At 36.2% G+C, this 16,938-nt stretch overlaps 1 protein-coding gene across 3 annotated transcripts in view; it reads left to right on the top strand.

Moving 5' to 3' along the window:
- Positions 1-16,938, top strand: part of LOC141747925 (putative oxidoreductase ZK1290.5) — a 49,899-nt gene that overhangs the window by 21,600 nt on the left and 11,361 nt on the right. For 2 of the 3 annotated variants that reach the window (XM_074598954.1, XM_074598955.1), the window contains exons 3-4: positions 1,843-1,944; positions 14,558-14,649. In XM_074598954.1, coding sequence (XP_074455055.1) covers positions 1,843-1,944; positions 14,558-14,649 — 194 coding nt within the window. The remainder of the gene's footprint in view (positions 1-1,842; positions 1,945-14,557; positions 14,650-16,938) is intronic. The other variant, XM_074598956.1, reaches the window with a different exon arrangement.

Below are 16,938 nucleotides of genomic sequence, written 5' to 3'. Positions count from 1 at the left end.
TTAGTTTTCACTTAAATGTCACAGAAATTGGTATTTATTCCAGTATCATACACTGGTATTTATTCTTAATAAATACAACTTCTTTCTTCAGAGCAATTAGAGAAGAAGTAATTATTTGCAGATCAGCGATGAACAACACTGCATGTGTGTTTTTACTCTTTTCTACGTTGGGAGTGTATTTTATGTATATAAGGGCAAAGAATGAGCAACTTTCTCTTTAAATGTGACATAAAGCTAGATGCTGCAAATCCTTATATATATGATATTTGCTTGTCTGAGCAATTGCGTTTAAAAATCTAATGGATTCTTGATATAAGAAAGTGCAAATTTAGCTCATGATTTTTGTCATACACCCAAAATAATTTTTTTCCTTGATACATGTGTAATGTATCTTACTGTGCAAAATTCTGTACTGTTGTAATTAGATTCTTAGTGTAAGCAAAATACTCTGTTTAACAGTGTTGCAGTGATGTGCCCAAATGGGAACTGGTGTATTATGATGAATTTGATGTTACCTTTTCCTCTTAAATTGAGGTTGCATTTGTATTTAAAGAGGTGAAAGCTAATATACCAGCCCAGTGGTATAGTGATCATTAGTTCAGTCCTTAAATGTGAATTGAAAAAATATCATGGCAGAGGATCTGTGTTTTCCAAAATAGGTGCTGTAAATGAATGGGGTAATGCATTCAGAGAACAAAAAACTCTGCTCATTGCAAACGAGTCTATTTTTTTATTTCTTAACTCTATATTTGAACTGCCAAAAAAGGAGTATTGTAAAGCACAAAGACAACGATGCACATCTCAGTCATGCATTTATTTCCTTTTCCTGTTTTGTGTCAGACAAATGTATGTGTCAAAGACCAACACCTCTTTGACTGGGATGCCTGCAGTTATCTGTTTCATCTGCAGTTAGAATTTAAATAGAATTTTAAAGAATAGAAATACTGTTTTCAATGTGTCTCCTAAGTTTCTCCTTCAGAATGCCTAGCAGTGTCTACAAACTTACAAAGGAGTTATAGATCCTATCATTTTTTAAATTTAGGTAATCTGATTTAGAACTCTGAGTCCAATACATGTAGATTTCTCATTTTTAATTTGTGTTGGAAATACTTCCTTTTTCAGTAGAAGGATAGTCTTTTCTTGCATGGATACAACAGGAAGAAAAATAAATCCTTTCCTGAGACAGCCAGTTTCAATAGCTGCCTGGAGAATTCCATCAGCAGTACATCTTGCATTTGAAACTGTGGTAACATTTCATAAATGCAGTAAAGCATAATTTTGTTCCCTTAACATAACATTTTAAAAATGTTTTAAAAAAAATCACCAATGCTGCCACAAAATTATAGCAAAAAAAAAAAAACCTTCATAAGAGAATGTGCTTTAATTTTCAACAGAAATTCATAAATGGAAGTATTCTTTAGAAAGGAAAAAAACAGATCCACTGCTGAGGTTGTATAAAATATCTGTAGAACTGCTGAATATATTTATCTTCCAGCGTTTCAGCAGTAGTCCAGTTTTAATTACAGGGACCAAAATCCCTTTGATTTAAATGGGGCTTGTTATGCGTTGGAAGTTTAAGTGCATATGTGACCATGAAATTCTGATTACAGTGACCTGAATCTGTGGCACGTGTGCAACTTATGCTACCTTTAGCTGTTAATGAAATGTAGATTTCATTTATTAAAACTAAATGGATGTATACAGTAATGATCATGGAGTAGTAATTGTAACTATTTTAATGGTAATATGTTAGGGGCTGTTATGGAGGGAAAATGCTGTTTCACATGGTTTGATATATATTTTTTTTTGACATTTCAATGAATAGTCTGGTTTCTTTTTTAGATCTTTATTTAATACACTGGCCTGATGCACATGTTCTGGGTAAAAGCAATCGAGAGGTCCGAGCTGAAACCTGGAGAGCGATGGAGGAGCTCTATGAGAAAGGTGATTATAATAATGAAAACCTATCTTGGCAGAAGGAATAGTGCATTTTGGGATTTGGGGAATTCATAGTGAGAGATGTTCAAAAACTTAATTGGAGCTGGATGCTCATATTTCAGTGGGATTTGGGCGAGTGAGTTATGTGAATCTCTCTGGAAACTGCAGCATTAGCATTTTGGTAAATTAAATAAGAGAGCTTTGTGTTGCTTGTAAATAAAACATTGCCAAATTCTGCCCATGAGACTAATGATGGTGTGCATACTTGCTTGAGGAAATCTACAGGTTACATTGAAATGTATGTAACACTATAGAACGTCTTTTGTAGCAGTCTCCTCTGTTTTAAGCATAAATCATGCTAAGTTTTACTTCCTTCAGATTATTTTTTTAATTGTATGATGCCGTTTTCCAATTTATCATATATTGTGGTACTTCATAGATCCATTTGTGTTTTAGAAAAGGTGAACAAAACAAAATGGCTTGATGAGGAACAAATACTCAACTGCAGATTCTTTGGTACTAACTTTTGGAGGAAAAAAATATCAAAGAGGAGAGCTCTTCTCTCGAACTCTGATAACTGTCAGTTTGATTTTTGGTGCAAACTTCAGTTTATATTCATAGCAATAGGAAGATGAGACAGGCCAAAGCAAAATTTATCATGTAGTTTTAAGAAGATGATTTTGTTCCTGTAGTATGCAGTATTATGAGAAATAGTGTTGTAAGAGAAGATCCTGTCATGTGGTTCTTGGGCAACGTGGACCACCCTGTTTACAGCATCAGAGAAGTTCCACAGACAGGGAGAAGACTTACTGGATTAAGTAGTCTATCCGCAAAGCCAGAATTACTGAAATAGTGATTGTAGCAGGACAGTTGTACAAAGGCAATTACAGGGTTTGTGCCACTATCAGTTTTATCAGAGCAATAAATAAAGCAGTACTCTTACGCTTCAATCCTTCAGTTACTTGTGGTCTTCCTCTGGAAACACAGAAGTAAACTATCTTTGATATATCTTTTGTTCTTGCTTTTTATAATAAGCATAAGGGAAGCTGCAAAAAGTGTTTTCTGCCATGTAAGGGATTACAACACTCAGGTTTTAAAGACACACTTCACTGACCTAATATTGCAAAACATCAATGACTTTTAAATCCAAAAATGGATTATTTGACAAGGTACTTCATCTTCCCATTGAGAAAGCTTTTTTTTTCTGATGAGTATTTAAGTTAGTGTGTGTCATTTGTGCTTAGATACGCCATCCTAATTTGCTGCAAACAGGTTATATTTTCACCTTCTATTATTATTCCTATCCTATTAGCTTTATTATGCTTTTGCATGTGTTGGTGATTTTTACTGTTTTACACAACTCTTTCTTTCTGTCTTTATCTTCCTACTGTGAAAGACTCTGAGCTATTCGATGGTCTCCCAGTAAGACACTGGAAATACCATTCCTGACTTCATAGGCAGAGAAAAAAATTACTTTTATTTTTTGTTCCTATGCGTGTTACCTCTTTAAAGGCATCCCATGTTATAATTATTTTTGTTGAAATTGCATTTCTTCAACAGTTTTATCAATTTGCATGTTGCTACCCTCAGTCTTTTTCTGAATTTAAGCATTCTGTAGACTCATGATTCATTTAGCTGAGCGTAAGGTTTCCAGCTCTGCTTGTCTAAATTACCTCAGTCAGATCATCTACAGGGGAAGGAAAATTTATTAGTCTGGTTGAATCAAGTGCCTTAGAACATTAACCTCTACATTTTTGCTTTAAGGGATACAGACTCTGGATGTCCTGACCATGACCATGTGTTACTGTAATTATACACAAATGTTAACCACTCTGGAGATGGAAATGCAATGATTCCTGAGGAAAATGTTAAATAATTTGTTTGCATGGTTAACCACTAGACTTTCCACTGAAGATTAAACACTTGCTGCATATCTTTATGTGACTCGCTATGTGTTACGTGAGCAACATGTTAGCCTTGGTATGAATTGAATATAGGACTTGGTCAAAATCCTTAGTTGAGGAAGAAAAATCATCTTCACTTATTGGGGGAAAAATTGTAAGTTCTATACTAAACAGGTGAGTTCTTTGTCTTCTCTGAATTTGACATTGGTTCAGGTAGTTGTCGGTTCCTGTTTGCAATCCTGTTACATTTTATTTATTTTTTTAGGAAATGTTTACTCTTGGAAAAAAAATTAGTAGAAACTAACAATTTCACATATAAGGATTGACCGTTTAAATGAATAATATGCTTCCGCAGTCAATTTGCGAAGCAAATATTGAAATTATTCAACTAGCTAGTGGGTTTAGCAATTGTGTCCACACTGAAGAGTTTTAGAAAGTGCAGTGACAATAAAGGCTGTTCTCTGTGGGAAAAAAAATGGTTTCTGTTATGGGACTGATAATGCATATCTATCTGCAAGGGACTCATGAGATGGTTAAAATATCTCAATATTGACCTAAGTCTTTGGTCTGGCTGAAGTTAATAAGATTTTCTTTAATCACTTCTCTGTATTCACAGATCGGTTTGAGTGCAGATGTTTGAAAATCTCATTCTTTCAACTTGGATTTAAATCCAGGTTAATATTTGTTCTGCAAAATTCCACTTACCTCAGGCAAGCAACATTTAACAATAATGTAAATTATTAGTAGTCTGTATTAATGTTATAATAAACAATTCCCCTCCCCTAGGAGGAGGGGAAATAAACTGTTACTACCCAAAACTGTAAAAGTCTGTAATGCAGATTTTTTTTTAAGATTGTGTTAAGTTTTAGATTGGTCACAAATTGACACAAGAAAATTCCCAACTGCATCTACATTCATAGCTTTGAGAGAATTTATTTTTTAGGTCATGTCTACAAAGATAGATTCAACCAGGTTCATCTGAGAGCGGCTGAGACACAGGGTCGCAGCAGCACAAGTTGCAGGGCTTCTTGCCTGAAGTATCTTCTCAGCCAGCTAACTGAGGAGAGACCAGACGGTGTAGCTCTGTGCCCCTGTCCTGGTCAGCATGCACTAATTTATAAGCCTCTCCCCAGATAATAAAAATTCCATTTGACAGGTTAAAAAAAATAAAAATTTGAATTATTTGTCAAAATGTTTAAAATAAATACTTTAGGGAGCAGAAAACTTGCATTAAAAAGTTAAACAAATCTCCTCAGATTATAGTGAGTCCAATATTAGTAAACTCCTAAGTTCCTCTGGCTGTAGAAGAAATAGCAGGTCTATTGTTATTTGAATGCAGCATGTGCCAATGAAATTGGTGTGTAAATTGGTAGATGTGCATTCATTGAGATGTGTGGGCATCTGTAAGTTTACTGTTTCTTAATCCTTGACTGCTTAGTAGTGCTTCCTATATATACTTTTAATGAAAGTTTGGAGTTGAGCTATAACATCAGAATATTCTCAGAAGTAGAAAATAATAGATTCAGCTGACGAGAGAGATCCTTTGCTATCACTGAAAAATCCCCACTGTGGCTTACCACTATACTGTTTCTGTATTTCATCAAAAGGAACTTGGGGTTAACATTTTCAAAAGAATCTCTTGTCCTGGTACCGTTTGAACTGGAAACACGAACAATTTAAAGTGAGAATCTTAATAGTATTTGTTACAGATCTGGTTACCCTCTCCAGTTGATTACTTCCTATACTGAAGTTTTGGGCTGCACTCCTTGAATCCAATGTGCTTTATCTCTTTGGAAACTGAACAGAAGCTGGTTATTACCCCAAGGCTGGGGTCTCAGGAACACGCTTGAAAGAAGGTTTCGTATTTTAGTGCTCTCACCCTTGTGGTTGAATCCACTGTTCAACTACTTAATGCAACTGAACAGCTGTCTCAAGATCTCCCTTCAGAATCTTGGGCATTTTTCTTGAGACTTCATTAAGGAGACCATGACAGAAATGAGACCATACCCAAAAACACTTGTACGGATTCTGAAGCCACTGTTGTCTGTTACTGTAACAGTATGACATAATACACGTATTATCTATATTAAAATCACACACCCTGAAAGTTTTACCCACTTCAGGTATTCCGATCCCTCTGGGTTGTGTCTGGAACATGGACCTGTGTCCTTCTGGTTTGCCCTTGAGCTACAGAGTATTTGGCTAAACATACTCATCTTTTATTTCCTCCTGGCTAAATCCTTTAGTATGTTTCTTAGAGTCCATTACAGGTCCTGCCAGCCTCTTTCCCTCTTTAACCTGAAATTTGTGTATTTGTACCCTCTATCCTCTCTTCCCTACAAACAAGGCAAGGTTATACTTTTAGTTTGCTTTTTTAGTATTCCTGTTGTACAGACAGAGCTCAGTCATTAAATTTGGTGGTTCCCTTAATATCTGTCCGGGGAAAAATGTCATACAGTCCTGGTGAACAAAGGTAGATGCAGATGTGCAATGTACAAATCTATAGCAATTGTATCATTCCATAACATGAACCAAAATTTATAAATTGTATGTATCTTTACTCCAATCATACAGAAAGTATATTAGAATGCTTATTCCTCATATTAATGAATTATAACACTGCTTGATTTGTGAGACGTTCACGTGCTGGTTAAGAAAGGATTCAATGCAGAGATTTCTGTTTTGTCTTGCAGTCTGTTGTCTCCCACAAGTCTTCAGGTCCTGGGATTTGCATGCATTTAGGCCCAGCCTTGCTACCAGAGGGAATTGTGCCACGTCTTACGGTAGCTCAGGGATCAGAATTCTGCACCTGGTCTTGGTAGTCAGCCCAAGTGATTGGAAGATTTTTCTAATGGAAAAGCTCCTGAGGAACTGCAGCAATTTCCACTGATCAGTCATTGCAGCTTTTTTATGTTGAGAATTAGGAACAAATGAATGGGGGAGGATGATTATTATTTTCTTTACTGTTTTTAGAATTGTAGTGTGTAGCTGACAGTATAGGATAAAGGCACCACCTGCACTAAAAACTCCCATTTAAAAATACTAGGTGACTTCTGATAGACCAAGCTGATAGCTCTTTATTCATAGCAGGAAAGATCTTATTGTTAAACTGATTATCCTCTACTAGCTTAGGGCAACCTTACAGCTTCAAGAATCAGTTTCTTTAAATGCTGTTATGCCTGAGAATGTAGCATTTCTTTGTTGTTTTTTGTTATCTTCTGTGACTTGTCAGTCTGCTCCAGTTCGGGGCTGTTTCACAGGAGCCGGGTGACTCCATTGCTGTACGTGCATCTGTCTTAAGGTTGCAGTCAGAGTGAAGAAGTCTCTATCTCTACTGCAGTGCTGAGAGGCAGAGAATTCTAGACGTGTGTCTTTGTTCAACAGCCTGCATACATGTTTTCCTTTAAAGAGTTATGGGATCAACAGTGCTGAAGGGGGAAAAAAAAAAAATCTTAATTTTGGTCAGTGAGACACTTGTGTATAATAACTGGTTCTTCCTGTTGTAACAGCTGAAATCAACTAGGATTCTTGTAATATCAAGGCTATGGTTTGAATTTTTGTGGCCTCGTACATTGTCATTTTGTGGAATTATCCTCTCCAATACCTCAGGACGGAGGCCAGACTGCCTACAGAACCCATTCCAAGATATATACATTGAGTCAAATATTCCCTTGACAGCTGCAACATTCTTGTATAGGCATTTGTCTGCTGGCAGATGAAAGCAGTGTGGCAAGCTGCTTTGACATCATGAATAGTCATTATATATGCTCACTGGTAATTGGTCTGTTCCTAGCAAAATGACCCTTTCCATATGCAGTATCTTTAATGACCTTGATTTTGGCATTGTGGCTAGCCCATCATCTCGGCAAGCTTTTCATACACACATGCACATGATTACTTGTCCCTTCATCTAAAAATGCTGGGAAGAATGAGGGCTTCCAGCCAGCTTTTCCCTGAAGTTGGCAAGAGTAGTAATGTGGTGGTTTTTCTGGGTTCAGATCCCACAGGGACTCTCTGCCATTTTACCAAGAGTAAAAGTTTTTGCTTATCTTTTAGTGTAAGCAGTACAGCTTATGCTTACATGAAATAATCATGCTTGTATCAAAATCCTTCAATGTCTTAACACAGAGAAATGCTCTTCAAAATAAATACAATTATTCCATTAATATGTTAGTATAATAGTCTTCATGTATGATTTGAAGAGAGTCCCATAAAGTAACAGAAATTGTTTAGCTCAGTAATTGAAGCAATGTCACTATGTTCTTGGAAAAAAAGTTATGTTTTGCCTAATTCCAAGTGACAGAAGAAATCTAATCAACCTTAACAATATTCTTGTCCTTTTCATCTTTGAGCATAGACCAGTTCAATCATCATCTTTTCCTTCCTCCATTTTCTCTCAGTTCTTAAAAGTATGAGCGAGGGTTCAGTAAACCAAATACAGTTTTTGTGTAGGTGGCACAAACTTCTGATACATCCTTTCCTAGATGACATATTCTGCTTTTATGCTTACTGAAAAATTACTTTAAATCTTTGCTTATATTGTCAAATGATGAACAGCTAACAATTCAAACATTTGTGTTACACCTCCACAAAATATTTGTCTCAAGAGTGTTTATGTTTGTAGAAGTCATATGTGAGTATGTGTATGTAAGTTGCACTACAGTTTTAATAAGTAAAAGCAAGTAACTAATTTCCCTAGCAATACATCTTTTTCATGCTCTTTATAGTATTCTCTCTGTACAGATGAAGATGTCTCATGGGTTTGTTATTATCAGAAACAGTTCAAAGATGTGTTTTCATGGGTTGAAGGTGGTTGCAGTTGGTGAGGATGTTGGTTGCACCACACCCTGTTGATCAGATAAGACAGCAATTAAAGAAGTATGCAAAAAAAATTACACATATTTGTGTTAAAGATCATAAAGAAGTCTTCATAATGCGCAGTATCTTATTTAAGAATAAGAAATTGCCATAGAAGTTGTCATTTTGGTGCAGATGTAAAAGTGGGAACAAATCTAAACTTCCACGAATGTCTATCCTTATTTGTTATGTTTTTCTCTCTTTTTTTCTTTTCTTTTCTCTTCTTTTTTTCTATTTTAAGGACTTAATGGGTAATCCTAACTGTAAAAATAAGCCCTCATATTTCTTTCTTTAATGATTTATTGCAATGTATGATTCGTGGCTTTTCTACTACCAAGTGCATCCTTTTTGTCAAAAATTGAGATAAATCTTTTTGCTTAGTTTATTTAAAGCAAATGTACACATTTGTGTACCTACACAGAGGTGCCTGGAGGTCCCAGCGTGAACACAAGAACACCTGAGAAGGTGGCAATGCTGAAATACATTTCAAAGGAAAGTCCTCATCCAAAATAACTTTTTGTCTCAATAAATAAGGTACACAATTTGGGGAAAAGGCATCATTTATCTATTTTGTATATGTTGAATTTAAGCCCTAGATTCGTAGCTACTATAAATCAGTGTTGCTTTATTGACATCAGTCAGGTTGCTGTTATTCATACCAGTTGGGAATCATTATCCCCTCTGATATGGAAGTCCAAAGGGTATCCCAGGTCAGGAAACTGTGCCATCAGAGTTACAGGGGGGACAAACTATTTAGAATCTAAGTGTGTGCTCTCCATAATAATTTGCAAAGTGCTAGTTTTAAGGGTACGTATTCTAATAGCCTTTAAGCAGTTAGCTGAGATGCTGATAATTTTTATCACATTTTCACAACATAGTGTGTGGTGGCAATACTGATTTAGGGTATAGTGGGATTGATTCTGTACCATGTTGCTTTTGCAGTTTGATTGCCCAACTGTTCTTATTTTACGCACTTAAAACTGGCATAAGAGAAGGGAAAATCTGTGAGAGTACAAGGGACTTGATTCAGTTTTGGAAACAACCAGACAAACAGCCTTTTTGGTGGATTTCTTTTAATCTGATCTGTTTTGTAATGTCAACTCGAGAAAAAAATATGTCAACATAATTAAGATAGTGTTGCATTGAAGCAGTGAGAATAAGTAGCTGGGTCAAAGAGACAGAATATGTTAAGCTAGTATTGCTGCATTATGCTGTTTAATTAGTCATTTAACAGTTGTGTAAACTGAATGTTTATAATGAATTTTCCACCACAGAAGTTGTCAATTTGACTTCTACTCATCCTTCCGCTCCTGTTGTCCTCACAGTTCACAGATGATCTGTCGCAGGAGTAATGCATAGGATAAAAAGAAATCCTTTGGGGGAGGAAGCATGATTTTTCTGTTTTCAATTTTGCCAGTCTTCCTGTATATCTTAGGCAGGACACAGCCTTTTGGTGTATATGTTTTTTAGTCTGTGAAATGGGACAAGTGGTATTTCATAGATTTAGAACTTAATTTCTTATTGGTTCTGTCCGAGGCATCTGCTGTATTTGTCAAGGCTTTGGCTTGCAATCTGCATGTGGGACACACTCAGTCTACAGCTTTGATTTAGCAAGCTGTGCTGAAATCAAATCTTGTATGGTTTCTTTGAGTAATACCATTTACCCACAGAGAAGTGTGTATCAGAGAGAATGTGGACCTTTCCAACCTGTGTAACCTCCTTTAATAAAGACACAGTTACTGCAGTTGACCTCTTGTGAAAAGTGGATCCATTTGTGTTTTTATTCTGTGGCCTGAATAGGAGATATAACAGAATGGGCACTGTTCAGTGGACGTGGGAATTCTCCCTTGCTGTGACTCATGTAGCACAGCAGGGAGGGGGAGGAAAATGGGCTCCACAAACCCAGTATCCAGTTTTGTTATTTAAAAAACCTTTTTTGATCTGAACTTTGTACATTTAATATTCCAGAGGGTATTTAGAATTTTGATAAAAGTAGTGCAAGAGAAAGATAAGGCTCACTATTGTACTAAAACAATGTTGTGGTGCCAAGACAGTATATTTATGTTGCAAGACGAACAGTGCCCATCAAACTTTGTATAATTTGGTATTATACGAAGTAAAGGAAAAAATACCCAATCATTCTCTAGGTTGCCATAAAAAAAATGCTTTAAGCTTAATACACAACTACATTGCAAACCGTCCATCAGCAATGATGTATTACTTCACAGCAGCTGGGAGTAATATGGTGTGGTGAAATTACCGATGTGGTGGAAAGCAAGATTCTTTTGTGTGTGTAGAATAGAAAAGATACTATTTTTTTTCCCATTATAATCAACCATTATTTTGCCAATATGTTTTCTAATGTGTCTTGCAGAGTTTCATGATAGTTTTTTGAAAGCTGGATGAAAAATTCTGTTCCACCATTGTGGTCAGTCAATTTTTAGCATGCATAAAAGAAGCATCATTGCCAAGTTTTTCTTCGAGCCTGTGAAGTCAGGGTCACAAGGAGTGGGACAAAGCTTCAGTAAGCTTTGGGAGCTAATGGGGAAATGCAAACTCTTTGTTTGTTGCACCTGGCACTTTCTCAAAATCTGCTTCATATGGGCCAAACCACTTATTTCCTCAAGCAGATAAGGAGGATGCTTTTTCTCCCTGAGTCAAAGCTCTGTGACTTCGTAAATAAGGCAGTAGAAACGTGTATTTTAAAAAGTGTACTTTCTAGAGGGATTGCAGCTAGCACACAGCAAACTTTTATCTCGGAAGACCTGAACTTCAGATCTTCTTACATTTGTTAAGTTGAAAAGAAGAATAGACTTTAAAACCACCTGTTATCATAGCAGCTAAGATGTGAATTGTGCCTGAATTGTCTGAAATGGGATTTTTAAGCACACTAAACATGTATTAAATTGAAAAAAAAAAATGCTTCCCACCCACCACCCTTTTCAAGAGCATTCTGGTGGGTTTGAGACCCGTGGCACAAACTCTGGGGAACCTGCCTCTGTTGGAGCTCTGTGAGAGAGGAACTATAAGGAAATGTGTCTCCCCCTGCCCCCAGGTTGTTTCAACGCAATGAGTCAGGACCCTTTTATGCAAGTTTCTCAATATGTAATTTTTTTTATTTCTACTGCTGATGTGATTATTTCATGTATGCTGTTTGATGTACGTGGTCACAAATGTTGGTCTGTCGGATAAGGCCCAGGAGCTAATCAGACCTTCATTTTCTTGTCCATAATTTTCTGTTTCTTCATTCTTAGGAAATAATCAGCAGACGCAAATGTGGAAATAATTCTGTATAATCTCCTGCTTTAAGGCAGTCTTTCCCAGATTTGGACAATGCAGAGCAACTGTGTTAATCTTCCATCAAGCAGATGGAAGCAATGCTCTGGAGTAGAATCCATTGATTGTTTGTTGAAATTTAGACTTTCTGTTTCTCAAGAAGTTCCAGTGTTTTGAATTCATGTTTCTACCATGCATTGAAATAAGATTTTTAATACAGTCAGGCTGTGCAATTGTTTTCATATTTATTGTATTTTACATTGTAACTTAATACAAAAGTCAAACCACTTTAACTTTCATTTATTAAACTAACTAAAACCAAAGCAATGAAGTTGAAACAAAGGGTTCGAACTTTACCAAAACTAAATATGTGGATTTAATGAAAATGAAATATTTAAATTATATTCTCTTAAAAAAAAAAAAAGTGTTAAGAAAATGCTGGTTCCACAAAAACACTGAAATTCTAATTATTGTTTCTCTGTTGTCTGAGAAAATGTTTATTTTCTTGGCAATTTTGAATTTAGCTTTCTCCGTGTGACATCACTCTAAACACAGGGATGCCATAATAGTGATTTTAGTAGCAGCAACTCGGATGACTTTTAAGACAAAATGTAACTGACCTGAAATTTCTTGATGGGAAATCTAACAAAAAACTTACCAGTGAATGCAATGGGACTACGGAACAGACTTCAAAGTCTCCTATGAGAAGTATGCTAGAAGCAAAACATCTTAAAATTATATTGTAGGGGGAAAAAATGAAAGCTTTCTGTGGAAGCGGACAAGCTTAATAAGCCCTTTCATCTTTCATGTTTGTGATTGAGTTTTGTTTTATTTCAGCCTGAAATAAAAGCTTTATTCTTCAAGGGCAATAACAGCATGTTTTTTGTAACTCCTTGCTTTCAACAATAGAGTACAATATTTGGTTCACCATTGTGTTAAAACTGCAAGTGCTTTTCTGGCTACTTTGGCATAATGATTTATTAGTGTTGACACTGCAGGGTTGTTTGTCAGTAGAATTCAAAAGCTCAGGTTTTGCTCCTTCTGGCGGATTATATACAAATTATGCAAATAGCTATAGTGCAGCTTGTAACCTAATTATGTTATACATCTTGAACAATGATAATTTCTGTAAGGGAAAGCTGTCTAGCATTTTAGTCGCTAATGTATTTTTTTCTCCTTTTTGTATTCTACGAAAGATACCACATTAAAAAGTGATAGTATGTGTGCAGGTTTTGCTGCTCTGCATCTTATCTGCTTGTGCTGATGAAATATGTAAAAGCAACATAGCAGTCAAATTGCCTATATTTACACAGTTAGTGGCTTTTCTAATGCAAAACTGATTTTTTTCAGACCTCAAGAATGTGGCGATTCTAACTGTGGAATGAGGACAACTTCAGTCCAGAAATCATTCCTTTGCCATCAAATGTCTGAAATAGCCCAATGACTTCCTTTTTTCTTTTTTTTTCCTGAAAAAATAGTAGTATAACTTCGGGCTTTATTCCTTTGGATTTTGCTATATATATATTTGCATGCACATACATAGATAAGAACATGCATATGCATGATGTTAGCCAGCACAAATACTGTATTAACAACAGTGATTGGACTTAGGCGTTCACACACCTTGAGACAGGCTTTCCATCTGCAGAGTGACAGATTGAAATGCAGATCAAATCAATCAAGAAAAAGTTCACATCCTGAAGAAATGAGTCTGATTCATAGTCCGTGGAATCAGCAGCTGAAGAAGACCACTGCTAACCTGACCACAGTTGGTTTCCCTATTAACTGTGTTTAGCCCAGAATAAGGACCAAACTATCAAAGATGAGTCAGAGTCGAGGTGTGGTGACAGGCCAGTATTGGGAGTTGTGCTTTATCGCACGTGAGGTTTGAAGGAAGACATCTGATTTCAGGACTGTCAGTACTTAATATGTACACGTGCATGCACACTTAAGACTTATCTTAAAATAATCTTCATATCATCTATATGCCATTTAACTTTATTTGCATGTCAACAGGAGCTAAGAAATCTAGCTACATTTTTAAGCTTCTTGGTTCTTGTTAGATACTGCTCACAGTTAAAGTTTTTATACTGAGTTTTACGTAACGTCTCATAATGATCAAACAAATATAAGCAGTGTTACATAGTTCATTTGAGCTGCGTGTTCTTGTGTTGTATTGCTCACACCTTATTAGTCTTCTGTAAATGTTCCACTTTTCTTTAGTTTTGGCAAGCTGCTCAGAACACCATTTCCTTCTTTTCATTCTGGTGGAGTCCAATTGTTCTCTGCTTATACTACATCAGCCTTTCCCAGAATTTAGCCTGGAGTTTTTATACACTGGGGAGTTTCCAGTGTGTTTACATTATAAAATGATTTCCTAGTGTGACTGTGACGGAACCATGCCTTCAGATAATACTGTCAAACTAGATTTCGGTTCTGCTTTTCTGTGTTTCTTCACAGTATTTTGCTGTACAGAAGTGATGAGTACAGTTATTTTGTCTCTTGAAAGTGGTATTTTTCAAGTCATCCTCCCAAATAGTTAGGGTTGTCCCAAAACTTCCTCTTGTTCTGTTTCTCATTAGGTTTGTGTAGATCAATTGGTGTAAGCAACTTTCTTATCAATCATCTTGAGCAACTGAAGGAAGACTGTGTGATTACTCCACATGTTAATCAGGTGAGTGGATAAATATATTTAAAGTATCTGGGTTTGGGGTTTTGCTTTGGTTTTTTTGGTTAATAATCCCCTATGCCTGAAAGACTGCACCCAAACTAGCCTTAGTCATACAGTTTCTTCTCTTTTATTTCTATATACATATTGGAAACCAGTCAGGAAGATGACCTGAACTGGGGATGGGGAAGGAAGTCCTTTCTCCTTTCTTTTTCCCAGTTTCTTCCAGGCTACTTGTTTGTGGCTGGTCTTAAGGCACAAACAAATGGTCCCTGTACCAGTTTCTAATGATAAAACAGTTTGGAAATAAAATTCAAGGAGCACTGAACATTTAGCATCTCCAGATTAGAGAGCCTGTGTTCAAATACTATACATAATTCCTCTAAGCAACACTGAAAGCCTCAGGTGATTATGTATCCATGCAAGGGTGCCGTTTCCCTTGCTCCCCCCTTATTTCATACTCATATTTCAAAATCATATTAAATTCAGTGAACTTCTCATTTACAAAGGTGCTGCGACAGCCCTGGCAAAATTGTTTTGCTGCCGTAGGCAGATAAAAACTGGCCACCTATGTGCCGGCAGACCTCCACGACACAACTTTGCCCTTGTTGCAGTTTTCTGCCTGCAGCTGGGCTGAAAGTTCATGCTCCCATTCCTGCCACCTCCTGCCAGTGAAAGCATGCTTATGCTGACGTAGAGCTGGGAACTGGCATGGATGAAGTGCAGGCGCGTGCTTTTCCCCTCTGTACAGGTGGTGAGGATTTCTGGCAGCTGTTTCTGGTTGAATGTCATAAACCACCACAAAAAGGTTGCTCAGGCTGTGACTGTCAGAACCTAACATCTCTGATTTTTTCTGTCCACTACGCTAAAGGTTACTAAAGGACAATTGTGAGTAATGTTAAATCAACCTAAAACCATATAAAACATTTAAGTTCAGTTATTCAAAATAAACCATTGAAATATGCCTTAAGACGGGCAGGTTGATGACTGTTTATGAATCAGTGAGTTTTCCAAGGTTCAGTTGTGTCTCCTTTTCAGAAATACACATCTTCAAAGTCTTACTGGAGTTTGGCATAAGTTTTTACTGTCTGTTAAATCAGAAGAGCCTTTCAGTGTCCTACTAAATCACTGCAAGGGAAAGAAAAATGTAATCTTGGATTTGTTTTGAAATTTCCTCTTACCCACAATGTCAAAAAGTTACCAGTCTTATTGTGTCAGTAGCGTTAATGGACAAAAGTTATTTCTTGATACTATTTGACGGCATCTCTTTTTCTGTGTCTGAAAAAGGAGATAAAAAGTTGACACGGTAGTGATACTGGGGGTTGGGAGGGTGCCCCTGCTGTATTCAGATCATCATTTCTTTAAGGTGATGCACTGCGTTGTTCCAAATTAAAACCAAAAAACCCCAACAATGAAATATCCATGCTACTGCAAACTGCTTCACTTTGAACAGGTTTTTTTATAGGATTAATTTAACTTTTTAGAGTTACAGAAATCATAACTATAGTTAAGGTTATCCTGAAAAGAGTATTTATTCTGTTTCTTGCTTAGTGTTGGAGAGTTGCTGAGTCTGGTGGTAAGATTATCTAAGCATTACCAAATGACTAATAAATTCCTAAATTTAAATTCGGAATGGAAGTGCTATACTGAATTCTTATTTCACTGTCCAGAATTTATAATACAAAAGATCTTTGCTATATTTATGCATAAAATAGCGTACTCTTTCAATGAACTTATTTCTAAATACAAAACATTTGCAAACAATCATTGTATACAAAGTCTAAATATTTAACAAACAAGTGAAGGAAAATCACTTCCCTCTTAGCTATGTTAAATTTGCATAAAGAATTTAGGGTGTTCCTAGAATTCTAACAGTTCTTATGATGTTAAAATTGAAAGTTATTTTTCTGTGAAGAGGAGGAAGTAGGAAGGCAGGAGAAAGGAGGTTCCGTATTTGACTTCTATAGTCTTTGCAAACCAGACAGTAAGCAATGCTTCTTCCTATTTTACAAGCCAAGTTGTAAGTACTGCCTCTCTTTGTTCCTGGAAAAAGCCTGTACCATCATGGCTTTTAAAGAAGTAGGAAAAGCTTGTCTTTTCAAGAATATAGTATTGTTAAGGCATTTAGTAGTAAGTAAGCACCTTTTAAAATTACATTCTACTATTAAAAATACTGCTAAACACTATTTTAATTTTATCATCATGTAGAATGAAGCCTACAACCTAGAAGTTAGAGGCTTGTATTCCAGAGTTTGTAATTGACTTGGCAGTAGTAAGCTTGGGTTTATGGAAGTC

The sequence above is a fragment of the Larus michahellis genome, chromosome 8 (assembly GCF_964199755.1).
Source record: "Larus michahellis chromosome 8, bLarMic1.1, whole genome shotgun sequence".
In the NCBI taxonomy this organism is placed as follows: domain Eukaryota; kingdom Metazoa; phylum Chordata; class Aves; order Charadriiformes; family Laridae; genus Larus; species Larus michahellis.
Note: the sequence above shows the minus strand (reverse complement) of the source record. Positions and strands in the feature narration are given on the sequence as shown.